Source organism: Babylonia areolata, chromosome 8, assembly GCF_041734735.1.
Source record: "Babylonia areolata isolate BAREFJ2019XMU chromosome 8, ASM4173473v1, whole genome shotgun sequence".
NCBI classification, from domain to species: Eukaryota; Metazoa; Mollusca; class Gastropoda; order Neogastropoda; family Buccinidae; genus Babylonia; species Babylonia areolata.
This window is the reverse complement of record NC_134883.1, coordinates 36,097,489-36,122,617: the sequence shown is the minus strand read 5'-3', so window position 1 is coordinate 36,122,617 and position 25,129 is coordinate 36,097,489. Positions and strand designations below refer to the sequence as shown.

Here is a 25,129-nt window from a genome sequence, read left to right as displayed (position 1 = left end):
CTAAACGTAATTCCATAGAGGGGTAGCAGTCTGTGGAGTTGGGGCAGCGTGCTGTATGGGTGAAGGGACAGGGACGAATGGGGCATCCAACAGAAAGTTCAGGTGCAGGTCAGGAAATCTGGCCACCAGACTGGAGGTGTGTGTGTGTGTGTGGGGGTGGGGGCCTGGAGGGAGGGTCTGTCTTGCTCCTGCAATGTTGCACTCTGCAAAGATGATGACAGCAGCAGAAAAATGGACAAAGGTGCGTGCAACCATTGCCGTAACACCACGCCTTTTTGAGGGAGGGAGGAAATGTGTGTGTGTGTGTGTGGGGGGGGGGGGGGGACGGCTTTCATCTGTGGTAAGCATTGCTGTGTCCATCAATGCATGATTGTTGCACAGTTTAATTTTGTTAACAAAACCTTTCTTCTGATTTCATTTTAGTATTACGGAATCTTTGGAAATGAATGAGTCAGTTACTTCAGGAATTTGGGTAATACATTCGCATATCTGGAGGCTGATCAGTATTTGCGTGCTGTACCACGTTGACAGCTAAATTCAAAAGTAGCAGCATTTGCAGGATGTAGTACACATGCCGATTAGGAAATTTCCGCAGTGTTGGTTTTATTAGTAGCCTTGGTTGTCTTGTTCTGATTCGATTGTGCCATGGAGGTTCGGGATTCTGAAATATGCATGTCATTGTCAACACACAGCGTTCTTTGATACTTTTTTGTCGAAAGCGCAGTGCAGTTAAGCAGCCTTGAAGACAGTGAGCAATTGCCATATTATAGAATGTGTTAATCTCTCGTTGATCAAGTTCGCTGCCCAAAACATTGGAGCCAGGTTGACGCAGGGATATTTAATGAAAAGAGGCATGTAGTACGGCCTTGTCACGTAAATGGACTTCCTCAGCAGCATCGTCATCATCTAAATACACATCGAAATTTAGCCCCTCAGATATTCTGGCCTTTCATGCCCTGCTGTCAGGGATAACCATGTTTCGACATCCCCCCCATGCCCCCTCACGTCTGTGCTTGTAGCGAGTTCCTGCCAAAGTCCTCGGTGTCAGCAAGTTCAAGGGGCTCTGCTGGTGGGGGGACGTGATGGCGGTCTTCACTGTGGAGAAACACTCAGTCATTCCGGCTCCACGACAAAGTAATTGTTGTCAGTATGGGACGAGTTGGTGGTGTCCTGCGTTTGTTAAGCAGAATAGGCACCAATGAACTCCATCGAACTAACTATGCAGGGTCTCTTCTCGTTCTGGTGTGCGGCCTTCCAGTGACCCAACAACAACTGCTCCCTTAAGACTGCTGGTATTGAGACTGCAGCAGACAACTCAGGGTGAGAGGTGTGGGGGTAGTGCTGTAGAACTGACGCTTATGATGGGGCATCAAAAAAGGGGAATGCGTCAAGATCAGGTGACTACAAGGAGATGGTATTTACCGCTTGTTCTTTGAAAAGAGACTGAAAACTCTTTGAAAAAAGAACGTTGGCATGTCCGTCATCCTTCGATTCGTTAAAAGTACGTTTACACGGGATGCAACTAACTTGCAACCAAATTCAAATTTTGGTTGCAAGGCTGGTACATGCGACTGGACGGTCTCCGCAGGATGCAACCGGCGGCGACTTACGTGCAACTAACTAGGCTCCTCCCCTTTCTCCGCCGGTTGCAACACACACGAGAAACCACGCTGCGAGCGTCTGCCAAGCCAGACAGAAAAATCCGTGACACGCGTGCCGCTTGCGTCATCAATTTCCTGTCGGAAACCGGCTGAGACGAGCGGCAAGCTGTGGCAACCGGCGGCGACCGTTTTTTCGCAGTTTAGTTGCAAGGCCCTCAAAAAATTATCGGTCTTGGAGTGGAAATAAAATGAGCCTTGCGACCAAACATGCAACCAAAAATCGGGAAAATCCGTTGGTTTCTGAGACCGGCAGCGACGGGCCACAACCGGGGGCAACCAGTCTCCACCAGTCTCCGCCGGTTTCAAAGAGTTAGTCGCAAATTGGTTGCAAGTCAGTTGCATCCCGTGTAAACGAAGCTTAAACTAAGAATGATGATCACTGAAACCGTGTTAGCAACAATCTATATTTATGGTGTGTTTCAATGCTGGATGAGCTCATTTCACTGCCATTACTGATCTACCGGTCTCCTTTATCGTAACCTATGGTCACGAACACTGTGGCAAAAGAATGAATAAGATTTCATCTAATTTGCAGATACAGTACATTAGTGTTACTAGCTCGACTCTGGAGCTTTTACAGGATATTATATAATAATCATACTTTTCCTTCAACAGTGCATTACCAAACAGTTGTTTTCCTTCTTCAATACCACTTTATTTTCCCTTCTTTAACAGTCCAATACCACTTTAGTCTCCCTTCTTCAACAGTCCAGTACCACTTTATTCTCCATTCTTCAACAGTCCAATACCACTTTATTCTCCCTTCTTTAACAGTCCAATACCACTTTATTTTCCCTTCTTCAACAGACCAATACCACTTTATTTTCCCTTCTTCAACAATCCAATACCACTTCGTTTTGCTTCTTCACTTTTGTTTTCCTTCCTCAACAGGCCATCACTGATTTTTTCCTTTCTTCTTTAGTACAGTACGTTATTTAGCCTATTCCCTTCCAAGCAATCAACGCGAAGTTGATGTGGTTTATAATGATGACAGTTCAGTTCTAATTCCCGCTGTCTAGCCTGCAAATTGCAGCCTGTAACCTGTCTTCATTTCTTTTTTAAGTAGGGTGGTCGGAAGAATTGCATGGCTGGTGACACACTGATAGACGTAATGACAACACGGCGTCTCCTATTGTTCAGGGGTGAAACGTTAATAATACGATGTCCTCTATTGGCCAGAGGTCGACGTGTGAATGACAACGTGTCCACCATTGTTCAGAGATGGAAGATGGTAAATACAGCATGCCTTCTGGTCAAGGGGTCGGTGACTTAACTGTAGCATGTCTGGCGAGTGAATGATCGGTGCTTTCTATGGTCAGGCAACCAGCAGGAATGAATGGTGTACTGTTGCCACGTGCTGACCCTGACTGCAGGGACGGATTGTTGAAAAGTGGTGTCTCCCGACAGTCACACGACATTGTCCATTCCCTGCGTAGCCGACAGAAAACGACGTGATCGCTCAAGAGAACGTGATGTCTGATAGAGATCCAACATGTTTTGTTTCTCAGTCAGTCGCAGAGGAGGGGTGTGGGGATAGGGTGTCGCTAACCAAACATAATCCGCGTATCGCATGACCCTGGACAGACATTCGTCTGTGATCCATCTTGCCCAGTGTTTTACACTGTTTAGAGTGTACAGTAATTTGTTCTCATTGAGCTTTTACTGCACAACTTCAGGTATGATACAACTGGTTGTTAATTCAAAGAACAAAATGTCTTTTGGCTCGAGTACATGTAACAACAAACATAAATCACAACACATGAATTGCGGTCATTTTCGGAACATGACCATTAAGTAAGATACTGAACATAACATACCCATAGTAATAACATTCATTGTTCACCTGGTAAAGAAAAAAACACATGTCACTGACACTGAAATACGTTTGGGAAAACACTTTACAAACAGCTGCTATTGTCTAAACGCGTGTTGTGTCAACTTGTGGCCACAGCATGTGCATAGAACTATGACTGTGGTGCCTACTTTCAGGCAACACAGATTAGCGCTGTCTGACAGTGAGAAACGAAGACACTGTTGCTTACAGAGAAGCACAGAGATGAAAGAAACAAAGAGAGCCACAGAGAAAAAGAGGAATTTTCTGGTACAGACATTTCAGAAGGGGAAAGTACTCTCCCACCGCCAAACCCACCCCCGGCCACAGCATACCCTTCATGAACTTGAACACAGATCAAAAGTCAATTAAACTGAGTGATAATCGATTTAGTGAACTTAGTAATGTATACACAACTGAACTCATTCACTCGTCAAATGATTTGCAATGAATCGTCAACTATTGTCCACATACAAAATCAACACATCCCTTTTCTAACCAGACAAACGAGAACGCAAGATTTGCTTCTTGTGTTTGTGACGCTGATCATGCCCGCACGGCGATCTGTTTCAAAATTGCGTATCTATGCTTCCGCTGAATTCCCACTCGACTTTGAACCATTACAGGCGATGTACACACAAACTCAAGCACGTCAGAACTCCTAAGCCGCACGACCATTTGCCTGCCCAGTCAACTGAAAGAACAATCAAGGTCAACACTTCAGTCCTATCATAATTCATAACAGATTTATGACAAGAACCCTGACGAGGTGGCACAGAGGAGAACTAATGAAAAAGCAAAAAGTGGCCGTAATACAGAGAATTTCGTAACAGCAAAATAAACAGATGAACAGACTACAAATAAATAAAACAGTTCACAAACCAATGGACGTGAGAACCTAGTTGGATTCCCTGATGACCCTGTTTTGTTGCACTGCAATGCCTCTGACTGTTACAAGTTCCCAATCCGTTGTAGGGATTTGGCCCGAGCAAAGGGAGGGAAGAAGGTAGGAGGTATCGGGGAGGAGTGGGGGGAGACGACAGGGACGCAGTGAAATCCCCCGTTCTGCTCAAATCGTAGCCAAGATCTGTGTGCGGCGACATCAAAGAACACTTGGCAGTTGCTGTCATGAATATTGGATAAGGTTCAGGCAAGCTCGTTCAGAGCCAAGGTAGAAAATAAATGAAGAGATTGGACAAGTAAAGAAGAACGCACTGATAAGGGAAAATCAGACTTTGAACATATGTATCTACATGTCAGTAGAAAAAGGAATCGAGATGGAGAAACGGGAAAAATGTCTGAGGGGAAGTGGGAGATTTCCTCACAGATTTTCGGTGGTGTGTTTCTGCAGGGAATCTTAACTGAGATGTCTCGGCTATACACAGTGTGTGTAACTGGGATGTCTTGGCTATACACAGTGTGTGTAACTGGGATGTCTCGGCTATACACAGTGTGTGTAACTGGGATGTCTCGGCCATACACAGTGTGTGTAACTGGGATGTCTCGGCCATACACAGTGTGTGTAACTGGGATGTCTCGGCTATACACGGTGTGTGTAACTGGGATGTCTCGGCTATATACAGTGTGTGTAACTGGGATGTTTTGGATATACACAGTGTCTGTAACTGGGATGTCTCGGCTATATACAGTGTGTGTAACTGGGATGTCTCGGCTATACACAGTGTGTGTAACTGGGATGTCTCGGCTATACACAGTGTGTGTAACTGGGATGTCTCGGCTATACACAGTGTGTGTAACTGGGATGTCTTGGCTATACACAGTGTGTGTAACTGGGATGTCTCGGCTATACACAGTGTGTGTAACTGGGATGTATCGGCTATACACAGTGTGTGTAACTGGGATGTCTTGGCTATACACAGTGTGTGTCTATACACAGTGTCTGTAACTGGGATGTCTTGGCTAAACACAGTGTGTGTAACTGGGATGTCTCGGCTATACACAGTGTCTGTATCTGGGATGTTTTGGCTATACACAATGTGTGTAACTGGGATGTCTCGGCTATACACAGTGTTTGTAACTGGGATGTCTTGGCTATACACAGTGTAACTGGGATGTCTTGGCTATACACAGTGTCTGTAACTGGGATGTCTTGGCTATACACAGTGTGTGTCTATACACAGTGTCTGTAACTGGGATGTCTTGGCTATACACAGTGTGTGTAACTGGGATGTCTTGGCTATACACAGTGTGTGTAACTGGGATGTCTCGGCTATACACAGTGTCTGTATCTGGGATGTTTTGGCTATACACAGTGTGTGTAACTGGGATGTCTCGGCTATACACAGTGTGTGTAACTGGGATGTTTTGGCTATACACAGTGTAACTGGGATGTCTTGGCTATACACAGTGTCTGTAACTGGGATGTCTTGGCTATACACAGTGTAACTGGGATGTCTTGGCTATACACAGTGTGTGTAGCTGGGATGTCTTGGCTATACACAGTGTGTGTGTAACTCGGATGTCTTGGCTATACAAAGTGTCTGTAACTGGGATGTCTTGGCTATACACAGTGTGTGTAGCTGGGATGTCTTGGCTATACACAGTGTGTGTAGCTGGGATGTCTCGGCTATACACAGTGTCTGTTTCCTGGGATTTTAGTGCTAAAGAATTTCACTTTTTCCTGTTTTGCTATTTGCCTTCTATCTTTTTTCTTTGCCATCTCTTTTCAAAATTTCGGCCTAAATGATCCATTTAAAAAAAAAATCTTCATTCCTTTCTGAAGACCGTGTCCCTATTATTATTACACAGTACAGTACTTAATTTTGTACCTTTGTCATTATGTCTCCTCTTATATTTTTATCTATGTGTCAGTTTTCTTCCCCTGTCAAACTCTGTATCTCTGCCTCCCCAGAGCCACGAGTGTGGCATAAAACAGTGGCGGTGTGAGTAAATGCCAACATTCAAATTCCCGCTAGAATCTTCGCCGATACACACGTATATGCCTGTCGGCAGAAAAAGGAAGCCAGACGGAAAAGTGAAAAACATCTGGAGGAGAGGGGAATAGAAATGCCTCTTAGAATTCCTTCATCGACTTTCAGCAACTTGACTTTCTGACCTGGTACATTAAGTTTCGAACACCGCCACATCAAGCGCAGTGTGATTTCTTTCAACTATTCAATTCAACACTGCACATTTACACACACACACACACACACCACACACACAGGTAGTCAAACTAGTTTTATTGTAGCCATCTGCTAATGTACTGAAGCCTCTTCCTATAACTTCGACATCTATTTCTTTCATTCCATCATAGCAGGGCGAGTCTTAAATGCGCGGGAAAAAGGGAATGGGACTGAATGGGAAATGGGTGGGGGGAGGTTTCTCAGACCTGCTGAAATCATTGTTGGGGTTTGTGTTGTAACAAAACACACACACACACACACACACACACACACACACACACTTGACAATTACGGCCATGAATGTTTGATGACGGTCCGGCCGCTGCTGAGACCGCCATGTCTTCTCCTCGATTTCAGTGGTTACGAAAGCAGAGTGAATTGTGTCTGGCCTTCTGTGTAGGTTCCAGTAGAAACCTGACTGTTGGGCACTCAGTCATGCCGCCAGTCCCACCATTTTCCGCTCCACTCCTTAGGAGGGGGTGGGGGAGGGGGAGATGCAGAGCTAGACAAGAGGAGAGGACTGAAACATAGACAAAGATGTAAGGGAAGTCATGATGACTTTGGAAGTACAGCAGCGTGGATCAATAACAAGTACATGTGAGACAGGGCATAGTTAAAGAAAAGGGCAGTCTGAAAGAAAAAGAGAAATGGAGAGATGACGAAGGAATGCATGAACAAACCAGCCGCCGTGACGAAGTGGTTAGCGTCGCGGGACTGACGGTTGGGAGGACGCGGGTTCAAATCCCAGCGGGTTTTTCAACCCGCGGCTGGCTCCTGCCAAGAGTTGAATATGCTATGGACTGGCTTAAATGGCAAGACTGGGACCACACAGTCGAGTATCATCCACTTCATGGGTGCCTTTTTCGGTGTGTTGCTCTAATTTCCTGACCAACACTGCAAGTGTCTGTATCTCTCGGGCCTGGTTGACGCCGGGATATAATTATGACAGGAAGAGTAGATTGCAGCCTTGTCACGTACCCTCCAACCTAAATGGACTTCCACTGCAGCATCGTCATCATCATCAACAGTATAAAAGAAAGTCCCAAATCATGTGGCCTTTCATGCCCTGTTCTCATGGCTCACTTTCGATACCCTCCCACTTCCGTGCTTGGGGTGAGTCATGTCAGTGTCTTCAGTGTCGGCAGATTCATGGGGCGGATGGGGGTGGGGGCTGTTGCTGGAGATACGTGGTGCCAGTCTCCACTTTGTGAGAGACGCTCAATCAGTCTGGCTCCGCGACTAAGTTATTATTGTCGTAAGCAGGAGGGGGCTTAGTATTGGTGTCCCAAGTACGTTAAATCAGAACAGGCACTACTGAACACCACCGAAGTGACTCAACAGCAGTGCAGGGTCTCCTCTAGTGTGTGGCCTCCTGGTGACCTAACATCCAGGATGGCTTTTGTTGTTACATTGTTACACTTGCACGGTCGGCGAATATAAGTCGTTTTAATGCACTTGAAAACTACGTTCTCAAAGATCTAATGTCACTATAATCTGTCCAGAAGTGTGTGTCATTTTAGACAATGTACGCACACTCACACACAGGCACAACCAGGCTTGTCAAGACTGGAAATTGCATTACCATTTGCCAGTCCAATCCACAGGGAGAACTAAAGTAAACAGTTCAGTCCTTTATCATTCCTGACACGTTTATTATATCAATCTACATAATCGATCCTATCTTAGTTCCGAAACAACAACGAGCAGCACCGTTAAAAAAGAAAGAGAGAGAAGGGGGGTGAGGGGGGGGAGAAAACATTTTGACCGAAAACACGGATAGGGCAGTAGAAGAGAATGGAACAAATGTAAATGATGACGAAGGAAATGCACTCGGTTTAGCTCAAGAGAACAGAGGAATTGTTTGCAGAATTGATGCAAAAGACGAACATTGCCAGATTCCCCTGTAAAACTCTGATTCACTGAACTGCCTCTGACTAATCCTAGTTCCCCTGTTATTCAGAACTACGTCCTCTTTTTGCGAAAATAGGGCAGGGACTTGGCACAGGAAGGGAAGAAGGAAGGGGTTATCGGGGGTAAAGATGGCAGGGACAAAGTGGAATCACCCGTTCTGCTGAAATCGTGGCCAGGATCTGTGTGCGGCGACATCAAAGAACACTTGGAAATTGCTGTGATGAATATAGGATAAAGTTCAGGCAATCCGCAACGAAACTCGTGAGGAAGAACGCCATAAAAAAGACAATATACTTTCAACATACCTACATTTTAGTTTATAAAAAAATCCAGAAAACAAATTAAAAAACCCAGACTAAAACAATCTGAGGAGAACAGCATGACTAAAAGGACTCCACAATTCCCCCATCGACATTCTCTGTATGTGGTGGTATATGTATCCTGGCAATTTTCCACAGAGCGTTAAGTTTCGCATATTGTGTCACGTTTCTCTTGATGTTTTCTTTCATTTGCCAGTCCCATTCCACAATCTCTCTCTCTCTCTCTCTCTCACCCACCCACCCACACACACACACAGACACACACACACACACACACAGTCAATTAATGCTCTGCTGTTGACCCTCAGTTGCTACACCAAAGCCCCAAACATATTTCTGTACATTCGGGGATCATAGTTTTCCAGTCCACAGGACGCACGGAAAAGGTCACAGGGGATAGAGCTGAATGGAAAAAGGAAAGGGGAGATTTCCCAGACTTCCCAGGATCATTGTTGGCATTGCGCAGTAGGAAAACACCACACACACACACACATACACACACACCCACCCACCCGCCAACACACTTGACAGTTACGGCCATGAATGTTTGATGAGGGTCTGGCGGCTGCTGAGACCCCTGTGTCTTCTCCTCCATTTCACTGCCCCTGTGTCTTCTCCTCCATTTCACTGCTGAGACCCCTGTGTCTTCTCCTCCATTTCACTGCTGAGACCCCTGTGTCTTCTCCTCCATTTCACTGCTGACAAAAGCGAATTGAAATGTCTGTGGGCCTGCAGTGCATAACTCTGGTGGAAGCTCGGCTATTGGGCACTCGTTCATGCCGTCAGCCCCACCATTTCATGCCAAAGTCCCCACGGTAGGAAAAAGATAAAGCGCGCTGGAGAGGGGGAAAAGATTGAAACAACAAGGATATACTTGAGAGATGGCGTACCTCGGGTAAAAAACAACAACAACAAAAACAAAAAACAAAAAAACTAAATCAATGCACATGCAAGTTCAGAGATGGGAGAAAGCAGGTTCGAGATGCCGTTGCACTTTTACTGACCGGACACCCAGCAGGAATCCACAAATGTAATTTTTATACACATTCTTCACACGGAAGGCGAGGAACGTGTTGGTTTTGGCCTGTCTTGTCAGTCTGTCACTGAACGTACCGTGCCACTGAACGTACTGTGCAACCATATTTGTAACTGGGAGCCTTACATTCGAAAAACTGATTACCAGCGACGTCAGTTAGTTTTCAATGAAGTATGGGTTTGATTATTGTTTTATTAAGGCACAACAGCGAACGAACAGTCACTGAGGTTGGAATCACTGCTGCATGAAGACACTGCAAGTAACGAGAATGTGTATTCCCTTCTTTAACAAGGCAATGATTACAGATGTTGACAGCTTCGATCCGATTCTTTGCTGCGTGTGAAACCATTGCAGTTGAGGGCTTTACGGCTAATGACAATCACAAATCGATGAAGCCCGGAAGCAGACAAATCGATTCATGCAGTTTTTACAAGCCAGGCGAGACATACGATAAGTCAACACAGTCTATAATTAGAACGAAATTACTCACACTGAATGGGGCTGAGGGATGCCTTTACTCCAAGAAAACCATTTTCATTGTTTTTTTATGCGTACTTTTTTTTTTGGCTGGAGGAGTGGGGTGATTAGTTCGATATTTTTTTCATCACAGACTGTTTTTGTTTTAGTTTATTTTACACTCTTCCATCATCCCTTCTTACAAAGCCACAAATATGTGGCAGGCCCAGTGCTACACTGCTGGGTCAATTTCATTACCGATAATCATGAAATTCGGGGCAGCCCAAAGTTTCACTCTGACAATTTCTTTTTGAAAGATTAATATTTTTACTGTGTGCATGAAAACTATTAACCAGCATGATCAAACATTTTACTTATTTCTGGATAAAAAAATGGTTTGGAGTGAACAGGATCTAGAAAAGAGTATGGAGGGATGTATTCAATAATGTATAGATATACAAAGATAATCTTTTGTCTGTGAATATTATTGTAGTACGACTGGTTGTCACTATACGATAATACCATTTCCCCCTCTGCGTTACCTTCCTTGTTAGTCATGCAAGGGAGTACAGTGCAAATGACACCCTGGTCAGGTGACAGCAAACCATGCAGGCAGCATAATTAAAGACAGTCTGGATAAAAAAAAGTATTTTCCAGTACCGACGACGAGTAGAATGATGGCGGTATAATGATAGCTCTGCAAACGTCTGCACTGCTGGTCAGGACACTTTTGAGTAAAAAATGTCCAAAAAAGAAAAGAAGAAAAAAAGAAAAGAAAAGAAGTATCACTGAAACACTTGAACATTGTCCCCCATACTGGATTCTTCACCTCGCCATTCTGCAAGCATGAATGTATTATTTTATTCGCATATATGTCCTTTAATTCTGACAAGCTCTGTTGAATGCTATGTGGACGAATCTCTTTTGACGCCCATTTCAGACGTATTTTACAGTCCACGTATGCTAAAAGCAGAAAAAAGTAACAACCTAGTTCAATTTGGAACCCTCAACTCGAATCCAGTCTTCGCACTTTTCAGGTTTTGTTCCAAACGTTGGCGATTCTTCACACTGACATCGTGTTGCCAGACGGGTGCGGAAACAGGCAGAAGGTTAGTGTTGGCTTTCGTTTTCTCGCAGTTCCACTCTTTCTCGAACATCACGAGAAACCATGTTGCTCCCCTCTCCTCCATTTTCTCGCTACCGTTTTTTTTCTGCCACGCGTTCTGGCAATGTGTGGCCCCAAAACGCTTCCTCGGAATGTGTGAGAAAGTGTGGAAGGTCTCCTTTATTTTGATCAAAAACATTTCCGTGAAGGGTTTGGTTATGTGTCTTTTCCCAACACTCATCTAGAAGAAAAATGAGAGGGGAAAGAGAGAGAGAGAGAGAGAGAGAGAGAGAGAGGTAGGAGGGAGGGGAGAGGGAGAGAATGTGACCGAGTAAATGAGACAGAGTGTGGGGGATGGGGTTGGGGGCGGGGCGATAACGTCAACGGCGACGATCATCACGGTGCTGATGACGTCAGCGAAGTCGTCAACGGTGATAACACTGACTCCGATACTTGTACATATGTATTTATTTCATTTCATATGAGAGTAATGATAGCACGCTTCTACCTCAAACTGATCATGGGAACCACAGCCAAATTATGGCAACATGCACAACACATACAAAAATATATTTAAAGAACTGACCCTGATCTTTACCCACAGATGTTGTGAATATCGAAATGAATCAACATTCTACATCAGTCTGACAGAAAAAAAAGTTGTTTCACAATGCTCCTCTCTCTCTAAAGGGGTGGGAAACAGAACCAAACAAAATTAAACGGAACCAAACAATTTTCTTTAAACTGATGAATTGCTGTCGCATTTCTTTAGAAAGAGCTTTCATTTCACATTGGATCATTAAAATTGTGTTCATCTGTTTGTGTTAGCATCCATTTGCATGTAACGTCTCACTTGCACTTAAATTGGCTTTTCTACTTCAGACAAAATACTCCGGACACGAACATAATGATTTAAGAAAAATAGGCCACCACCAAACTTATTCTGATAAATTGCTAATATATATATACACACACAATAGGCATCAGAAGAGTTTTCGACTGAAGTATGGTTTGTTCTTCTGGTACGTAACTTAAGCATCGCATCACATACCAGCTAATCTCATTAGCAATTTCAAACACCTCTAAACACATTTGTTGTTTTCACCTGTTATCGTAAATGCTTTGCGGAAAAGTACATGACTTACACCGCATCGTGCCGACTCAGTCAACACGACACGTAACCCTCAACAGAAAACGAATTGACAAAAACAAAAGTAGATAAAAGTTTAAATTCCTGTTGAAACTATCGGATTCATTCCCCTTAGAACGGAACATGACAATTAGTCTTCCCCACATCCACCAGAACCAGGATCCAGGACGCCCTGTACAGAAGGTACATGTGGTGGTGGTTCCCATGAATGTTTCATCAAGTTCTGGCGGTCGCTGTGGACTCGACGTCTTGATGTGGTGGAGCCCATCCTCGGGATGTAATGTAATGGGGGTGTTAAAAGCGTCTGATTATTTTTTGTCCTGAAGAAAGAGACATTCGTTCTGGTGTTAGACTCTGGGTTCAGTAGATCTGCAGAGGAAGGTGAAGACTGCCAGAACGTGCTGGAGAGAGAGAGAGAGAGAGAGAGAGAGAGAGAGAGAGAGAGAAGGGGGAAGTGAGAGAGCAGTAGGGGATGAGAGAAAGAGGGGAGAGGCGGGAGAGAAGAGGGGGAGGAGGGAGGAGTGGCGACGTGGTGGAGGGGCAGTCAACACAACACTATCAGCCTACTTTGACGTAAACAAAACTAACTGCCAGACTTTCGGCGCCGGTCAAAACAGCAGACAGGGAAGTACACTGTGCTGACAGTGAGTATGGGGAGAACACAGACTTTTCTTCGCCTCCTGAACAGACGACAACCTTTTCCACCGTATTTGTGGACTTTCTCGTACATAAAACTTCCACCCCATATTATTACAGAATCCCTGTCTCAAACACGTCCACAGAAAAGACAGCTGTCTTCATCATCTCTAAGAAACAAGCAATTTCAACTCAAACAAAATACTTTACCTCAATTTACCTTATGTTTGTATATAGTATGTATACATCAGAGGCAGTCTGCTAAACCTCCCAAAACATGAGTAAAAACCAACTAGGCTCCGTTAGAATGCAGAACAGGGGAGTCAGTCATAATTTCAACAATATCCTCTTAACCTTGGAGATAAAGACTGAAGGCGTTTCAGCACACCATCCCAGACACTGATAATTACAGAAAAAAAGGAATAACCAGCCAAGCAGCGACAGGCGGAATGAGAGAAAAATAATGGAGAGAGCGGGAGAGAGAAAAAAAAAATCAGACACAGACATACAAATTGAGTCTGAAGAATTTCTTGCCAAAGAAATATTGATGGACAGACATAAATGAGTCATTATAACAATGATGATAATATATGACGCAGAAAGTACAGAAAGCAGAAGAAAAGGAGACAAAAGAGGACAAAGAGGATTTGGAAAATAAAAGTACGAAGAACCAGCTATTGCTCAACGAACCGGGATGAAGCTAAACCCCACAGAATACTTGGAGGAACCAAATGGAACAAGTGGCTGAGGGGAGGGGATAAGGGATGGCCAAGGGGGACGGTGGGAAGGAAGGTGGCGACTCGAGGTCTCCCAGAGTATGGTGGCGACCAGTGTTTGGTATCAAAGACCATTTGGCAGTTTGCTGCCACGGAATGTTTGACGAGGTGCTTTGGCGGCCTGGTCACCTTTCCCCATCGCTGTGCTGACGTGAAGAGGACGGCGCTGTGTTTGAGGACTGCTGTGCAGACTTGTGGAGGAGTCTGGAAAGTTCGGAAAAGAAACTGATCTGATGGACACACATGCTGGAGTTTTCCTGGGAGGGAGGGGGATGAGCGAACAGGGGGTGGGAGGAGATGTGTGGGGTGAAAACAGTGGGATGGGATGATCCCTCGTCAGAGTCAATAGTATCTTGCCACAACAACTTTGATGCTAAATATTCATTCAAAACAATGTGTGTTCACGAATATGCACCCCGCCCCTTTCTGTCTCTTTCTCTTGCATACATACACCACTGGTTTTTGTTTTATTCTTCTTAGGGGTTTTGGGGGGTTGGGGGTGGGGGTATGGGGGGGCGGGGGGGTTATCGTGTCGTGATAAAAAAGGAGAGAGAGAGAGAGATAGGGAGGTGGGGAGAGAGAGAGAGGTGGACAGAAGAACTTCATGGTTAGTTCGTTATTCTTCCCGAATTGCGTCAAAGAAGGAAAAACAGCAACAACAACAACAAAAAAACAAAAAACAAAAACCCAACAAAAAAACAACTGAAGTCAAATGAGAGGACAAAGATGGAGAGACGATTGAGCAGGATATGGTAACAGCACCTCCAATATCATATGATATTCACTCCTCCCCACTCCCACATAAATGTCTTTCCATTTATATTTTTCAGTTCACATGAAGGCAGAAAAAACAGACAGCAATACGTTGTCCCCTTGTTTCCCTTGAACGAGTTGCAGTTTTGTCCCAACACGTCCGGTCTCTTTACGCTGCTGTCAACACTGCTCATCAGCACGGGACGGAGCCAAACCATGCAGAGTGGTCTGAGGGAAGGGACGGGGCTCGAAGGGGTGGGGGTGGAGGGACGAAAAGGAGTGGTTGGAGAGGAGAAATGTTGCGCCCTAGAGGTCTCCCAGAGTATGGTGGAGACCAGTGTTTGGTATCAAAGACCATTTGGCAGTTTGCTGCCACGGAATGTTTGACGAGGTGCTTTGGCGGCCTGGTCACCTTTCCCCATCGCTGTGCTGACGTGAAGAGGACGGCGCTGTGTTTGAGGTCTGCTGTGCAGACGTGTGGAGGAGTCTGGAAAGTTCGGAAAAGAACTGATCTGATGGACACACATGCTGGAGTTTTCCTGGGAGGGAGGGGGATGAGCGAACACGGAGTGTGGTGTGGAAGAGATGGGTGGGGCGAACACAGTGGGCTGGGGTGTTACCTTGTCAGTCAAAGTCAATGCCAGGTCTCCACGGCAGCTCTGATACTGCACTTCCTCTAAAGACATAATGCAAAATATGTGTGCTTGCTCCCATCCCCTAACCTATCCGTCCAATGGCTTTCTCACGCCCACCAAGAAACACACACACACACACACACACACACACACAGGGGAAGATATATAGATTATATTGTATCATTGTATTAATAAGACAATATATATATATTGTACTGCATTATTAATACAATAATACAATACATGTATATAGAGTAAAAGAAAGAGAGAGAGAGAGAGAGGGAGAGAGGTGGGGGAAGGAGAGTGAGGGGTGATTTTCTATTCTGTCATAAACACTCTGAAGTTACGGAGTGGCGATTCCAATCGAAACAGATATTTCGTTGGGGCAAACCAGCTGTTGATCATTTTGTTATTTATCATTGACAAATGATAAACGTTTTCTCAAGATTTTCTACTTGTTTGGGATTTTGTTTTGAATTAAGTTAACCACCATTTCTGGCACTTTCTTACAGAGCGAGTCTTAGTGTGCCCTAGACTGAATAATAAGAACTACGCATCTAACATCGAATTCCAAATAAGTCAAATAACGGCATCGTATTCTCAAGACGCCATGTAACCCAACCATACCACCTAGCAGTCTCCAGCGGGCCACCACATCCAATGATCTGTATCGATCCCGTAAGGAAAAACCGACTTCACTCCGCGCTGCAATGCAATCTGTGGACTTGCAATGTTCTCCCTGGAGGAAATGAACAGGCTCGAATGACTGGTCCTAATCCATACCTTCCCCCCACCCCAGCCCGCCCCTACACGGGCAGGGAGGGAAAACAGCCTGGGAAATTCAACAATCCTGCTGCCCTTTAAACGCCAATGTTTGCGGACCAAGGACTTGGCCGTGTCAGCAAGGGCCGGCCACCAGCTGCTTAAGTCGACGAGAGCGGATGAAAGGAAGGTCACGTGTCGTCTTTCTCCGCTGACACCCGCAGGCTCTTCGATCTGAACCCAGTGGCCGATTTACAGGGAAAACTTGGGAGAGGGGTTGAGGGGTGAAAGGGGGGAGGGGGAGTGGAGGCAGCTGGCGTGTGGATTGCAAGAGAACTGATGTACATGTCTAGAGACTGAATTTCTTTCCCCCAGGAATTAGAGAGTCCCGACCAGTATGGAAACTCATAGTTTTTCGATTCTAGTTGGGACGGAAAACCCAATGGTGTTTGCTGTCATCTTGTCGTGAATAATTACATTTTAATACCTTCCCTCCCACAGCGCACAAACATTCGCGTGCGCGCGCCCATCCATAAATGCACACACAACCTTAAACAACGACATGTTTACCCTTCAAGGGCTTTTCCACCAGCAGAACGACCAAGCACTCTGACTGGAATACTGAAAATGTCATGAAACGCGCCCTTTTGGGGGATGGAGGGGAGCCGGGGGAGGGAGGGGGCAAACATCTGTGACCTTCCTATAGAATATGTCTTTATTACCAAGTGTACCGTGGTGATAAGGAATATTGGGGGTGGGGTGGGGGGGGGGGGTAGTACGTAACAAGGTACGAACATAAATCGAAAATCATACACAAACACAGATACAGCAGAAATTAGGGTACATGCAAGTGCATATCAATATAAAACCTTGTGCATACTCACACATGCACATGTGGATGGGGCTGATGACTAGATCTTCAGGCAGATGGTTGTTGATTGCACAGTTCTATTGATCATACTGGATTTGTTCGGGAGACATGGCATTGACTGCTTTGGGGAAAAAGCTATTGAGGAAGCGACTGGTTCTTGTACTTCTGCACCATCAACCAGAGGGGGGCATCTCGAAAATCCCAAAAGCTGGATGTGATTCGTCCTGGCTGATTGATTGAGTAGCCGCTTATAATATATGTCTTCTAGAGAAGGTAGATCAGGCCCGGTAATCTTGGTGGCAGTTTTTACGATTCATCTTATACATGCTGTTGACTATTATATTCACCGTCAATTGTTTCTCTAGTTAGATTAACGAGTTCCCTTTTACGAAATCCGTTAAGTAATTTTCTTTAGTTGGTCTCCTGCTTATTCCAAATGATCATCTTCAGTTCCACAATCCATCTTTGGTTTACCCCTACCACAGCAGACAGCACCTCTCCTCTCCTACCTTTCAAGGGGAAGGGGCACCAAGTTCATTTCATGTGCCCCCTGAAACACTATACATCAACGTCTGACACACACCATATAAATCAAAAGAGTTATCTTTAAAAAAAAAAGGAAAAAAAAAAAGAAAAATGGTCCTCAATAGTAATGTGGCAAATACGCATTAACATTTTCCATCAGAATAGAAAAAAAAGATTCCCTATCAATGTACGGTGTTTCACTGAAAAGAAATACGAATAGCAGAGACAAATGTTTTACGTTTTTTAATTTAAAAAAATCATTTCCATCAATATTTTGTTTTTTCATTGCTATAACATTCAACTATTTTGATAAGATGTCCACAATCACCAGTACGTTCGACGGGACATTAAACCAGAATTCCTTTATTCCTTCACATTCCTCTCCCTCTAGACAAGTCTCTATCCTTTCAACAGCACATTTCGTATATCTGCAAAGCTGCCTATCTGGGACAGCGAAGAATTAGTTCTATCTGCCACTATCTCTCAACTGATGCAACTAAAACACTTGTATGTGTTTGGTTCTCTCAAGATTGGATTACTGCAATTCTCTTTTAGCCGGCCTCCCCAAATATCTATCAGACAGACTTAACGAATTCAGAATACCACTGTCAAACTCATTTGTAGAGCTTCTAAATTTGACCATGTTTCTCCTCTCCTTCAGTCTCTCCACTGGTTGCCCGTTTCTGATCGAATTGACTTTTACCTGTCCACTATCTGCTGTCTACGGATCTGGCCCAAAGTATCTTTCTAAACTCCTCTAAATTTATATTCCTCTGATACTTGACTTCTCAGGATACATCACGTCAGAAGTAAGACCTACGGACACAGATCGTTTTCTTTTCAATCACCAAAGACGTGGAACAAGCTCCCTGATAACCTCCGTCATTCTGACTCCCTCGCCTCTTTCAAATCTCGTGTCAAAACTCACTTCTGCCCTCAGCAATACGTTAAGTTGTGGCAGGTCCACTTCTCTGCGTGTGGTGTGCTTGACTGTGTGTGTACATATGCATGTGTACACTTACACATGCATGTGTTTTTGAGTGTGTTCATATGTTTGATCGCGCATGCGTATGTGTGTGTGTGTGTGTGTGTGTGTGTGTGTGTGTGTGTGTGTGTGTGTGTGTGTGTACGTTACATTGATGTAATGTTGTATAAACGTGTTTTGTAAAGCACCTTCAGCAGATTTCTGGATAGTGTGCTGTATAAGTATCCATCATTGATATCATTATCATCATTTTTGTCGGGACTCTACGACCCAAGAAGCTCTAAAAACAGCCTCTCATCTTCTCCCTCCCTCATCTCTCTCCCATCTCCCACCCCCTTGCCCCATCCATCTCACTTTGGACTGCAATTCTACCCCTCTCCCTCCCTCTCCCGTCAGAGAACTAGGCTGGATCTAGCAGCCTTCATCCGCCACTGACCATCATCAGCACAAGAAAAAGGACAAGGGACAATCCTCCTTGGGCCGCTTCACAGCGCCAGACAGTCCTGGCGGCAAGGCCAAGACAGATTTCACGATTTTCTTCTGGCACACGTCCCAACATCTACACCTCCCCTTCCCCTTGTCAGAACTGCCTCCGGTAGATTTATTGGATTTGACGAGGGTAAAGGTTTACTATACCTGGCACTTGTCCAACGCCTCGACAAAATTGCGTCCAAATGTAGTCTCGTCAGTTCCTCAACAAGGGATAAATACTACCGAGATCAACTGGAATCGAGGCTGCTATTCTTTTACAGACACTGGAAATGTACTATTCTTTTCCATCGCAAACACGAACCATGAACATATCTCACCTGGTTGCTAATCCGAACAGGTTCTCAATCTGTAAGCAGTAATACAATGCACAAGAGGGTCACACACACACATACGGCCAACCGAAACAGGGTTATCACACACACTTTCTCACACCTGAGTCAATAAAATAACACCAACGAACTTACACAAGACACACACAGAAGACAGACAAAAGCAGTGAGAGGAGAGAAGCCAGGCACTGACCCTGAAGGAGTTGAGGGTGCCGAAGTAGATGGGCACGAAGGCCAGCCAGATGATGCAGGTGGTGTACATGGCGAACCCGATGAACTTGCTCTCGTTGAAGTTCTCCGGGATCTTCCTCGTCTTCACGGCGTACACCGTGCAGATGACGATGAGCAGGATATTGTACACCAGCGACACCAGGAAGGAGAAGTCGTCGCTGGAGCACTTGAGGATGACGATGGGCTCGCGCCGCTCGGGGTAGTGGTGGCGGGTGCCCGGGGGCTCCATCAGCAGCCACACGGAGGTGAAGAGGACCTGAATGACGATCAGCACACACGTCATCACAATCTGCGACTTAGGGCTTATGAACGGGGGCCGCTTGGCCGAGCGCCGGGCGCTCTCGAATATCCTTGAAATCCGGTTTGTTTTGATGAGCAGCGAGGAGTACACGATGGAGAAGCCGAAGCCCACACCGAACCTCTGGGCGGCGCAGGCCACGGTGGATGGCCTGGCGAGGAGGATGAAGGTCATGAAGTAGCACACCACGCAGCCAGACAGCAGCATGTAGCTCAGCTCGCGGCCCGACGCCATCACCACGGGGGTGGAGTTGAAGAGCACGAAGAGGATGATGACGAACATGGTGCTGCAGATGCCCACGCCCGCCAGCACCATGGGCACGATGGCGTAGATGGAGCCCCAGTACATGTGCTGGATCTCCAGGCGGTAGCAGCCCGTCTTGTTGTCGTAGGGCCAGCTGCCCAGCTCGCACTTCTGGCACGTGCTCTCGTCCTTGATGTACTCCCAGGGGGAGCACTTGGTGCAGATCCAACAGCACTGCTCGCCCTTCTGCATGTTCTTTATCTCCCCCTCCATGCATGGCTCGCTGCACCGGGACCTGCCGACAGGGACACGCCACTGGTGTTACGGTAGTAACAGAGACACGCCACTGGTGTTACGGCAGTAACCGGGACACGCCACTGGTGTTACAGCAGTAACAGGGACACGCCACTGGTGTTACGGCAGTAACCGGGACACGCCACTGGTGTTACAGCAGTAACAGGGACACGCCACTGGTGTTACCGTAGTAACAGGGACACGCCACTGGTGTTACCGTAGTAACAGGGACACACCATTAGTGTTACCGTAGTAACAGGGACACACCACTGGTGTTACCGTAGTAACAGGGACACGCCACTGGTGTTACCGTAGTAACAGGGACACGCCACCTGGTGCTACAGCGGGCCGTTACAGTAAAAACAGTGAACATCATCTAAATATAGCATTGTGTTACAGTAGCAATAGTAAGCATCATGTGGTGTTACGCAGTAATAGTGAGTACCTATGTTAAAGCATGTTGTTACAGCAGCAATAATGAGTATCACGAGGTGTTACAGGAGGCTGTTACACTAGTAGTACTGAGCACCATATGCCGGGAGGAACATGCATGTCATCAGAAGGTGAGCAACAGAAACTACATTCATGCACATCAACCAGATGCTTACAGTCCAACATCTACAAACCAGGAAATAGTTCATCTGCCTGACTGGCCATTAAATGTGTTGTCCTGTGACCTAAAAAGCTTCAAACCTGAAAGTGATCCAGTTCGTGGAATCACACACACACACACACACACACACATATATATATATATATATTATATAACAGTAAAAGTGTACCCATACCTCAAAAACAAACATGAAACCAGGCACTGTCACGACGATTACCATTCTTCAGTTTATGTCGCACAAAACGATCGGCTCAAGATCGACATTGACAATCGTCTGGAAGAACCAGAACAGAACAGGGGACGGGATGAAGCTACATCCCAACAAGCCCAGAAAGACACCCAGACCATCAATACTAATTTCCACAATCTTTACTGCCACTGTCCCCCCCACCCCCCACCCGCTCCCCTTACAACCCATCCCACTCTTTATATCAAGGTCTGTCTAGACATCGTACAACATCGAGAAAAGAAAAAGGTTACAGGTCTGAATGTAAAGATGACAGACAACATTCAAGAAAAGCAAGGGTGATGGAGGAGGGGCCGGGTGGAGCTGGGGGTCGGGAGGGTAGGAAACAGACTCATGAATATTCATCACTTCTACGGCCAGACCTGGGAATGTCCATGGTGCCGCCGGCCCAGACGATTTTGTCCAGATCAAGGGAGAGAAGCCCGTCAGCCCACTTGCCCACCAACTTGTACTCGTACTCCCGGGTCCGCCGGTTCCGCTGGTAGTTCATGATGGTGTAGCGGCCTGGGGCGTCGCCCTTCTCGTCGAACTGAACCGTCGCTCCGTAGCCGTCTGCAGACACACAGGACTCACCAGTCAGAAAACACATCGCTTGTCCTATGTGACAGGGATAAGAAACAACCCGCCCCTCTCATTCTTTCCCCGGACAAAATCTGTGGCGTGTCTGATTTGTTTGACATTAACGCAAGGTTTTTGTGATTGACGTTTCTTGCTTTGGTTGGCCAGTACCTTTATGTAACGGCACGAGTGCTACAGATGGAAAGTCACAAAGCAGCATTAGGCTTACAGATGTGCCCTTGAAGGAGCAAAGTTCGTGCTCAAAACCACAAAGAACACCCCTGACCTCATTATAATTCAATTCATTCCTCAGCTTACCGTTTCTGTATTAACCAGTTTGGAAATAATATAAAAATGTATTGTACTGCAAGGTGAGGAATTAAACGAAATGAAATTTAACTTGTATAATAAACGTGAAATACAAACACAACAGAAGTTAACCTCTCTCTCTCTCTCTCTCTCTCTTTCTCTCTCTCTCTGTGTGTGTGTGTGTGTGTGTGTGTGTGTGTGTGTGTGTGTGTGTGTGTGTAAATGTCTGTTGTACAGGCTGAGTGAGTTACAGTCTTGGTTGAATTCAGCTCTTTTTTTTCTCTTTTTTTTTTTTTGAAGCATCTTCAAGCTCTTTTTGTCTTTTTGTTTTAATCTGTGAATCCACGTGACCGCCCGATTTGCTGGCTATCAGTCCGTGACAGTTTAGCGTATATGGATCTTCACGATCTGACACCTCATTGAAACTGAAACTGAAACTGCCAATCCTGCAATGTTCGTTGCCAATAAACCTTTTTACTTCTCTATTTGCCCACTGAATAGCTACATTTAGAAAAAAAGAAGAAGACAAATTAAGGTAATTAATTAATCCACAAAGGCCGATGCCTTCGGCATAGCTCTGTCTTATTACATAGTTTGTTTTGTGTAGTTAACAATACGATTGATAACTTGTCTCTTCGTCTAACTTGTTTGTTGTTCATGGAGGTGGTCTTAGCCCCGATATGGCCTTCGTGATTGGTTTAGTCATCAAAAGCAAACACATTCGAACATTTTAAAGTATCCTCAATCACCATGACAACACATGATGACAAAAGAACCCTTCAAAAAACATCCAGGGGGTGAATCTGGTTAGGGGAGGGATTCTAACACTCGATATCGGAAAAACGAGCCCGTCAGGATCAGCGACTGACACACTGACAGCTGTTTTGACTTGTTCGTCATCCTCCTACAGGAATCTCCTACATAGGGTTTGAAGGATCGGGTGGTGCTGCCCTTGTCAGAGTTCATTCCGAGGACTGATAATTCATATTGACTGTTGTGGAAGGCTGTCAGAGTGGGTTTAGAAAAAAAAATATTGGTAGGTAAAGATTTCTAAGTTGTTCGGGTGATTGAATGATCTTGATATCAATCATGAGTCTGGCGATCATATACCGCCCCCCCCTCTCTTCTCTCGTGTGCGCGGCCCTGCGTTTACACACACACACACACACACACACACACACACACACACACACACGGGTACGTAACAAGACTTAATCATTATGCCTCCAGTTCTCAAGAAAACGATTGGAAACCATTGTACATGTATCGTAATAAAAACATTCACTGAAGCAATTCCAACAATAATTGGATAAGTTAAGCATATCCCATCTCGTGTCTTTTTATCTCTTAAGATGAAAATGATGAGCGAATCGACAGAGAAAGAAAGTGTGTGTGTGTGTGTGTGTGTGTGTGTGTGTGTGTGTGTGTGTGTGTGTGTGTGTGTGTGTGTCCAGGTGTTCTTTTGGTGTGTTTTTTGGTGTGTGTGTGTGTGTGTGTGTGTGTGTGTGTGATTAAGAGAGAGAGAAAAATGTGTGTGTGTGTGTGTGTGTGTGTGTGTGTGCACGCGCGCGCTCGCGCGCACGAGCGCATGTGCACGCCGAGTGTCGGTGATACTGAGTGAGCGAGTGAGAAAGCAGCGGAGGCAAGAATGCAGGCAGGTGGAGAGAGGGAGTGAGGGAGAGATAAAGAGAAAGAGAGAGGGGGGAGAAAGGAGGGAGAGTGAGACAGAGATGCGAGAGAAGCTTATGTAATCATTCATGAGTTGCTATTTACGACTTCTTTTTTATATTATATAGTTTCCATGACTTCTATCGAAGGAATTGTTTTCCGGAGAAGCTAAGACTACTTGATTCGAGTCACGTGGCCCGTTTCCTCTTCATGGGGAAAAGACCAGAAAAGATAGCCCTGACAAACCTCTTCACTGCACCAACACACACACACACACACACACACACACACACACACACACACTTGATCAAACGACACAAAATTACCCCTCCAGCCCGCCCCCGCCCCCCAAACCAAAAATCTGTGCACACTACTTCCCAAGAAAATCATAAGAAAACGACTATGGTAAAAACAAAACAAAAGAAAACAATCAACAACAACAACAAAAATGTGTTCAGTCGTTTTATCCCGACCAAACTTTCATTAACATCATAGGCACGGAACAATACACGAATGGGAATCAATTCGCGTTTTGCAACCGAAAGACGCGGGCGCGCGCGCGCGCACACACACACACACACACTCACACACACACAGAAGGAAGCAGCCCTGGGACATGCAATGGTAAGAAGCAAACGGCCGTTTCTCTAAAGAAAATCGGAACGTATAAAGGCAGCAGAAGACCTTCAATGCAGCTCAGAGGCAGAAAACGCCTTTCTTCCCACCGTTCCACCCATCGATTCGAGGGGCCACCATTGTGCCCATGGTATTTTCAGCTTCAATGACTTGGCAAACTTCCGGGCCACCAGAATGGACTGGACCCGATGGCCTCAGCTACTTTTCTTTTCAACATCTTCCGTGATGGGGAAGATTGGGAGCCAGAGGTGGGTTGGGTTAAGTTAAGACATCAGAGGATAAATCATACGGTGTTTAAAAAAAGAAAGGTTCTCCTTCTCTCTCTCTCTCTCTCTCTCCTAAAGAACCACTTTTTCGTTGGATTCTTTTCAAAAGACCGGAAAATCAATTCTCCCTTCTTTGCGTCCATTGTGCCTCCTTTTAATAAAAACAAACAAACAAACAATGTCTATATTGGCTTTAATTTACATAAGTGGCAGAATAAGCATATATGTGAGAGAAGACAGACATAGTAAGGACATTAGAAAGAAATACAAAGACACAGAGAAAGCAAAAATGAGAGAGAGAGAGAGAGAGAGAGAGAGAGAGAGAGAGAGAGAGAGAGAGAGCATCCCTCCGCCACCCTCTCAAAGTCTATGAGTGGTCACACTCT

The 25,129-nt window shown here is 45.4% G+C and overlaps 1 protein-coding gene across 1 annotated transcript in view; it reads right to left on the bottom strand.

The window, feature by feature from the left end:
• The window catches only part of LOC143284768 (metabotropic glutamate receptor 3-like), a 269,000-nt gene that overhangs the window by 40,256 nt on the left and 203,615 nt on the right, over positions 1-25,129 (bottom strand). The window contains exons 6-7 of the mRNA XM_076591738.1: positions 21,669-21,858; positions 19,574-20,447 (exon numbers count right to left, since the gene is read on the bottom strand). Coding sequence (XP_076447853.1) covers positions 19,574-20,447; positions 21,669-21,858 — 1,064 coding nt within the window. The remainder of the gene's footprint in view (positions 1-19,573; positions 20,448-21,668; positions 21,859-25,129) is intronic.